Source organism: Ornithodoros turicata, unplaced genomic scaffold (assembly GCF_037126465.1).
Source record: "Ornithodoros turicata isolate Travis unplaced genomic scaffold, ASM3712646v1 Chromosome15, whole genome shotgun sequence".
NCBI classification, from domain to species: Eukaryota; Metazoa; Arthropoda; class Arachnida; order Ixodida; family Argasidae; genus Ornithodoros; species Ornithodoros turicata.
The window spans coordinates 1,373,136-1,380,866 of NW_026999318.1; the positions used below are offsets into that span (position 1 = coordinate 1,373,136).

General features: G+C 46.4%; 1 protein-coding gene across 1 annotated transcript; it reads left to right on the plus strand.

Moving 5' to 3' along the window:
* The first annotated feature begins 4,556 nt into the window (after window positions 1-4,556).
* On the plus strand, window positions 4,557-5,786 carry LOC135372450 (uncharacterized). The gene has a single exon (XM_064606056.1). It carries the CDS (start codon window positions 4,557-4,559, stop codon window positions 5,784-5,786), a length of 1,230 nt encoding a protein of 409 aa, XP_064462126.1.
* Window positions 5,787-7,731: the final 1,945 nt, after the last annotated feature.

The following is a 7,731-nucleotide window of genomic DNA, read 5'->3' on the forward strand; positions in this document are numbered from 1 at the left end:
ATTGATGATATCGTTAATGTAGAGGAGGAACAAAACGGGGCCGATAATCGAGCCTTGAGGAACACCATATCTTATCACCAGTTTTATAGAATTACAGCCATGTGCCGATACATACTGATATCTCGGGGCAGGATCAGGTGGAAATATGAAGTGGTTTTCAAAGTGGTTCCATTTCAGTCCAACTGGTTCCACTTTGACCCTGAAGTGGTTCCACTTGGACCCCAAGCAGTACCACTTTGACCTTCAAGTGGTTCCACTTTGACTCTCAAGTGGTACCACTTTTGCCTCTAGTGGTTACATTTCAAGCTGTGGCAGCTCCACTTCCAGACTCTGTTTCAACTATGGAAATGTTCTCACTTTGAATCCGCTCACACCACAAGGTGGTTCCGCCTTGTGTAAACGGGGGGGGAGTCTATTATTTATACAAAAAAGGGAAATGTTGGCCGGCGCTACGCCGGCTTGTTATTCACAGCATCAGCTTCACTATGCAAAGTCAGCTTACTACCAGATAGTTTATTTACTGCATAAGCAATTCAATAATGTCACATAAGAATAATTAGCAAATTCTACACATTAGAAATTGCTTGATTCCAAGGTGACAATCTTATGCTTAAAACTTGCAAGTTTAACTTTTATGTCCAAACCTGCCAAATTCTGCTCATGTACACAAAGGGTTTACAACATTTGAATACTGTTCTTCTATATATTCAGTAATGGTATATACAACAAATCACGATTTCAAAAAAAAAAAAAAAGCTTGGCTAATTCCACACAACATTGAAGGTGATTGGAACATCTCATGACCACTCATAATTGTTGCACGGACCTGCAAAGAACAGTTGATCATTAAAGGACATGTACATGCAGGGGACAGCACTATTGTCAAGTCTATAGAACACTGTACTGGCATGTCTTTTGGCACGTTTCACATGCTGTACATAAGGAAATTGTGATACCGTGTATGTGTCACTGATGACAATGCTTCAGTGGAATTTGAGGATTTGACTGCTAGGATATGTTCTGCCTTGAAATATCGGTTGTCCACTTTAACTGCTGTGGAATCACTCTTCGTGGGAAGCCTGTATTGCTGTGTAGCCATTCACACGAACCCTATCATGTTCCTGTACATGGGCACCTCCAAATTTTGCTGTTACAAGGCTGCTTACTGTGCTGTTCATTTTTCGTGGTTTTCCTAAGAAGACGGGGTCGTTTTAGTAGTGTTGTTGCGCCTTGTTGTACCTGTGGTGATGCCTTGCTTTTTGTCACCTTAAAGTTGTTTTTCATGAGTATTCGGGAAAGAATCTGGTTTGGTACACCCTTTGCAGATGACACAAGATTGAGCAGGGGGCCCATGTTTGACTCAAACGGAAAGCACGAATGTGCCCACAAGGGCCCCATCAGCTTGACACTTTTTGGAAGGTGTAGCAGAGTGTGAACATTTGATGTCATGTTTTGCGCTCCATACAGAAATTGCGTGAGGACAACAAATTCTGTAATTTTTTCTGAAGCTTCCATAACATCATCAGAAGTGACTGTGTTCTTAAGCAAGGCTTGCACTGAGGAAGACAAGAGCGCGAAGTGTCTCACATACTCTTCGGGCAAGATTCCACTAACTGTAGCAATTGAGTAATACAGCAGCCAAGCCTGCCACTCAGCTGCCTTCCAGAATTTTCGTAATTTCACACCTCTCGGTAACCGTGTAATGCACGATGGAGGCCTTATCTGCAGTAGTTTGTTGTCGACCTGCTGTCTGTTATGCGGTGCACCAATGTAGTAAGGCTGTTCTACAGCAGTAAACTACAGTTCTGTGAGTTGATGGACGACGCCAAGGAGAAAACAATGCATGTAATCTGGCTGAAACCCCCAGACGATGCATAGTCCTGGAACATTGAGAAGTGCTGATGGTCCTTTGACCCCAGAGACAGTTTTTTTTGCTCGCTGCAGCAGCCTTCATGTCTTTTAGCATATCTTCTTCCATTCTATCAGGAAATGGTCCTGCTGTCACGGGGTATTTGACCACACCTGTGAAGATATTTTAGACTTGAAAATACTGTCTGCACTTCTATGCATGCTCTTTGAACCGCTTCCCTAGGCCATTTCTGAACCACTCACCATCAACAGTCTCACCAGGGTGAAAACACCAGCTGCATCCATAGAAACCGTTAAATTGCATTACGTTTTGCATGATAGCCCTAGAGGTGCATCAGCTATACTGGCAACGCAGTAGACCTAATTAAAGAAAACGCACCAAGTATCAGTGTACTATTTCAGTGTACTATACTATAAGTGTGGTGAAAGAGGCGGTGAGTAATTGTCCGGCTTCAACGGTTCTGTGGTGAGCAATTGTCCGGCCTCAGTAGTTTTTTGGTGAGCAACTGTCCGGTGAGCAATTGTCCAGTGAGCAATTGTCCGCGCCCCCACATCTGCACGTCGAAGTTAAAGGCAGAGGTGTGCTGTAACAACTTTCTATTAGTTTAACTATAACTACTAACTACTGCATCAAATTGTATTTTAACTACTAGTGTAACTACATCACGGCCGCACTAATTAAAGATACTTTGAAACTACTAGGATGTATAGTTGTTTAACTACATTTGTAACTACTCTGATATTTTGTGCGCGTCATTATGTCTACGATCACTTAGGCGTAGAAATAGCGCGTGGACGCATGGGAAGCTAGAAGACAGTGAGCTCCCACAACTCGGAACAATCATAGCACAGCACGCGCCCCTCCATGCAATACTGATGTAGTGATATGTCATGCAATGATACAGACATGACCTCCAATCTGACGACGGAGGGAGCGTAAGCTTTTTGAATGTGCTGTGTGTGTCGATCGTTATGTACCCTGATTAACGCAAAAGACGTACTTTCCGCTCATGTGCATTTGAAACAGAAAATGATGCCAGTGCGCTCTGTAAAATGCGTACTTCTGCAGGCTTTGCTTGTGCGAGTGTCCGCATGCGTGTGATGCGCAAAATGAAAGAATTCTCATAGGTGTCGCTAGTAAGCACAAAGGAGGAAAACTCGTTATCCGGACTACATTACTGGGAACGAGCCTGCTACCATTGGATTTTGTCTCGGTTATCCGGAGTTTGTTATCCGTATCCGGACAGGAAATACGGGGACCAATATTCCAGGACCTAGGTCATTCTGATTCGCTTGTCCGGAAAAGTGTCAACGTCCTCCGTCCCTGGCATGTGCTGTGTTCGCATTTTTCCGGAAAAGAGTCACATCTCAACGGGGCATTCTGCAGTGTTTGACTCCCCTTTCTCCAGAGGACCCTTCCTTTGGTGTGTGCAGGCACACGGTAGAGATGGTATAGAGGATAACTGAAAGAGGTGCCCTGTATCCGCTGGGCGCAAGAAATCAACACGTGAACATCAATGTTCCGACCCTCCGAAAGCCTTGCTTATCTTTTGGCCTATGCCAAATACATTTGCAAAAAGGCAAAGACATGTGCGCGGGACCAACTTTCTAAGACATTACCCTTCTTTGAACAGCAGGGCGACTCAACGAGTGCCTTGGCTGTGACCAAATTTCTGTCGCACGCATGCCTACTAATTTCAAGCAGCTCACTTTGCATGAATTTTTGAAGTAACGATCTTTTCCTTGTTTCCTTTTCTTTAGCTATAAAGAGGTGTCCTAAATTTTTTGGGTTTCCCCGGAAGTTTGCTTGGTCCGGTTATCCGGAAATTCTTTATCCGGACGAAAAGGGACGACTGCCGAGGTGTTTAGATATTCGAGACATGACTGTATTCGCCTGGAGAAGTTTTGGTGTCGCCATCTCGTGGGGAGTAGCCCGTGACATCACATGTTGGATGTAAAAGTGTCAATCCCAAAGCCATTTTAGCAGTCCCGGGATTTCGGGATTTTTTGCTGTCAATCCCGGAATCTTGGGACGGGATTTCGGGATTGTGACGAGTTCAGATGGTGCTTCCAAGTATAGTCCTGCGCGGGTCGGAATTTTCTGTCCTGCATCCGACCCATACCCACAGGTGCAAATCCGCGTCCCACTACAAATTTAGACCTGCATCCGCCTGCAACCTGCATATTTTTCCCAAAAGCTTACCTGCACCCCACCCGCTACCCCCCGGCGTCGGGAACTTGGCGCCCCCATCGCCCGGCAGTAGCCGCAGTAGCCCCCTCCTGCACTCACGGTTGGGTCGCCGCAGGAGGGAGACCCCCACGTATAGCTGTGCGTGGCTTTCCCGTGTCTGGGGAAAAGGGGATCCTGGCGGTTGAGTGGACCCGGAGGTTGTTTAGGACCCTTCGGGGCCCCTCCGGGAAAGCAACACACCGCTTTGGCCCCGGCCAGGACTATTCAGCTAGTCGCCACCTCCCTTTTCATTGCTTTCTCTTTCTCTACTTCTTCAACCCCTCTCTTTCCTTTTTCACCTTCTTTGGCGGCAAGGGTCAACCTTGGGCAGTACTTCTTCCTTTAGAAAACTGCACTCGGGTATAGTGCAGAGGCAGTGTTAACGTGTGGGACACGTTCCCTCGTTGGGCTCCATGGTGGGTGACACACTTCTGCACCGAATCACTTCCTCCACTTTATGGATAGCACTCACTCGAAAAACCCTGATCGGCGCCACAAAAGGCACCGCACCGAAGTTCAAACGTTGCAGTTCTTCAACTCCACTGCAGAACCATGGTTCCCGAAGATTCTCATCCTTCAGGCTGAGGATCAGTCAAAAGCACTAGCTAGTATATCTCCGTTCCTCATTGCTAAAACTCTTGAACAAGTCATTGGTAAAGCATACAATGCAAAAAAATTGAGAACTGGTGACATCCACATTGAGGTACAGAACCGGCAACAGAGCTCAGCACTGTTGTCGCTAAAGCAAATTGGTGATATTCCAGTCTTAGTGACTGCGCACCGCACGCTCAACACAGTCAGAGGTGTTATCTCTTGTGAGGAGCTACTGCAGTGCTCCGAGACAGAGATTGAGGAGGGTTTAAAAGACCAAGGGGTGATCAGTGCCAAACGAATATCCATCCGCAGGGACAACAAGGAAATACCTACCAGGCACGTCATATTATCTTTCCAGTTGCACACACTCCCCACAGAAATAAAGGCTGGGTATGTAAACTGTCACGTCCGACCTTACATACCCAACCCACGTCGATGTTTCAAGTGCCAGAGATTTGGCCACCATTCCCAAGTGTGCCGTGGACGCCTGATATGCCCCAAGTGCGCAGGTGACGGCAATGACCATACTCCAGAGTCATGTAAGAACACTTTCCGTTGTGTCAACTGCGAAGGCAACCACCCATCCTATTCAAGAAGCTGCCCACGTTTTAGCGATGAAAAAGAAATCTTGAAAATTAAGACTGTACAGCAGCTCACCTACAAAGCAGCGAAAACGCAACTGGAGTTTCAGAAAAAAGGATCTTTCTCTGAAGCGGTGCGCCGGGGAGTGGCATCGCTCAGAGTATCCGTGGGGACCCAAACTTGTGGGCCTCCACTCCACACTCCCCAAACACAAGAAAAGTCTGCAGAGAGTTCGTCTCCGCCGGCTCCCGCCACAATCTCTACGGAGGTTGATGGTGCGTTTTCAGTTTGGGATGGGCTCACTGGGAGCTCATCCCAGACTGCCACACACTCAATGGAGCTTGACGACGATGACTGCATGTCGCAGAAATCGTCGTCAAGTCTTCCAAGTACTCTAGACCAGAGAGCTCCTTCTCAAGGGAAGGAGCAAAGAGAAAAGCACGGAGGTCGCGGTAGAGGCAAGTCGAAGGAGAAACAGAGGCTTCCCCCGCCAAGGGTCATACCCCCTTAACACACAATGTACAGAGTCCCTCTGCTCTTTCCAATTTCCATTCTAATTATGGGACAGGTTTTCCTTCAGTGGAACTGTCGAGGCCTCTACAGCAACATTGATGATGTACACGATCTTTTTGAAAAGTACACAGCCGTCTGTTTCTGCCTACAAGAGACATACCTACACGAAGAAAACCTAAACCCTTTCCGCCGACATAATATTTTCAGGAAGGACCGCACAGACAGCGCACGTGCATCTGGTGGTGTGGCTGTAGTCCTTCCACAGTGCATACCTGCAAAACATTTTCCGCTCGTTACAGACTTGGAGGCAGTAGCAGTCGAAGTATGCCTCGACAGGATTTTCACGGTTTGTTCACTGTACCTGCCCCCATCAGTGGTAATAGAGCAAAGAGATTTCGAAGACTTATGCAATCAACTCCCCCAGCCGTTTATGATTTTAGGCGACCTGAATGCCCACAATCCTTTGTGGGGAAGTTCAAAACTAGATGCACGGGGCAAAATGTTGGAGAGGGTCCTCCTTTCGGGGTCACTCTGTCTTCTGAATACTGGGTTACCTACATATGTGAACTCTTCAACACAAAATTTCTCTTGCATAGACATTTCACTATGCAGCCCATCCATTTTCCAGTTTCTTGACTGGACAGTCGAACAGAATCCCCGAGGTAGCGACCATTTTCCGCTCATTATTAAATTTCGTGGTCACACTAACAACATAAGAACATGTCCACCACGGTGGAAATTACAAGAGGCAAATTGGGAAATATTTGAAAGAGAAGCCAGTTTCCCATCTTCTGCTTTTCAGGGTTTAAATGTTGAGGAGGCAAATAAGTTGATCACTCATACAATTATAAATGCCGCTGAACAGTCCATTCCACAAACATCTGGCCGACTCCCCAAGCGCTCCAAGCCTTGGTGGACGAGCGATTGTGGAAGCACACGCAAAGAACAAAACCGGGCGTGGGGTGTCTTTCGACGGCACCCCACTACAACAAACCTAATTGCTTTCAGGAGAGCTAGAGCAAAAGCACGTTGGACGCGAAAGCAAGCAAAGAAAGAATCTTGGAGAAACTTCGTATCATCCTTAAATGCTACAACTCCATCAAAAATAATATGGGACAGACTAAAGAAAATAAAGGGCGACTATACAAGCTTCTGTGTGCCATTGTTAGAAATAAATGGTACAGTGTGTCAAAGTATGGAGGAGCAGGCCAATGCCCTCGGGGAACATTTCCAACAAGTGTCAAGTTCATCGCATTACAGCAGAGATTTCCTAAAAATTAAATCATCTGCTGAAAGGCAAGCAATTGACAGTGGGTCCGATGAGAAGTGTGGTTACAACTCACCTTTTTCAATGGCGGAGCTACAAAGGGCTCTGTCATCCCCTAAAAACTCGGCACCTGGACCTGATCGCATAGTGTACTCCATGCTTAAACATCTGTCTTTAACTTCATTAAAGTCTCTCCTGGATTTCTTTAATTTTATCTGGCGAGAAGGTGTTCTCCCTTCTGGCTGGAAGGAGGCAACCATAGTTCCACTGCTGAAGCCAGGGAAAGATCCCTCGCACCCATGCGGTTACCGACCCATAGCGCTGACAAGTTGTCTGGGGAAGACCTTTGAGCGCATGGTCAATAACCGTCTTATGTATTTTCTAGAAGAAAATAATTGTTTAGATAAATATCAGTGTGGCTTTAGAGCTGCGTGCTCAACAGTCGACCAACTTTTGCGTTTGGAGACTACGATTAGAGAAGCCTTCGTCAGGAAACAGCACTGTATGTCTGTTTTCTTCGATCTAGAGAAGGCATACGATACAGCATGGCGATATGGTATCCTTCGAGACTTGCATGCACTTGGTATACGTGGCAGAATGTTCCAATGTATTACCAATTTCCTACAGGGGAGAACTTTCAGGGTACAAGTTGGGACAACACTATCTCGTCCATTCA

What these genes read in the sequence shown, in the direction of transcription:
- LOC135372450 (XM_064606056.1), top strand. Translation starts at nt 4,557, where the DNA reads ATGGATAGCACTCACTCGAAAAACCCTGATCGGCGCCACAAAAGGCAC.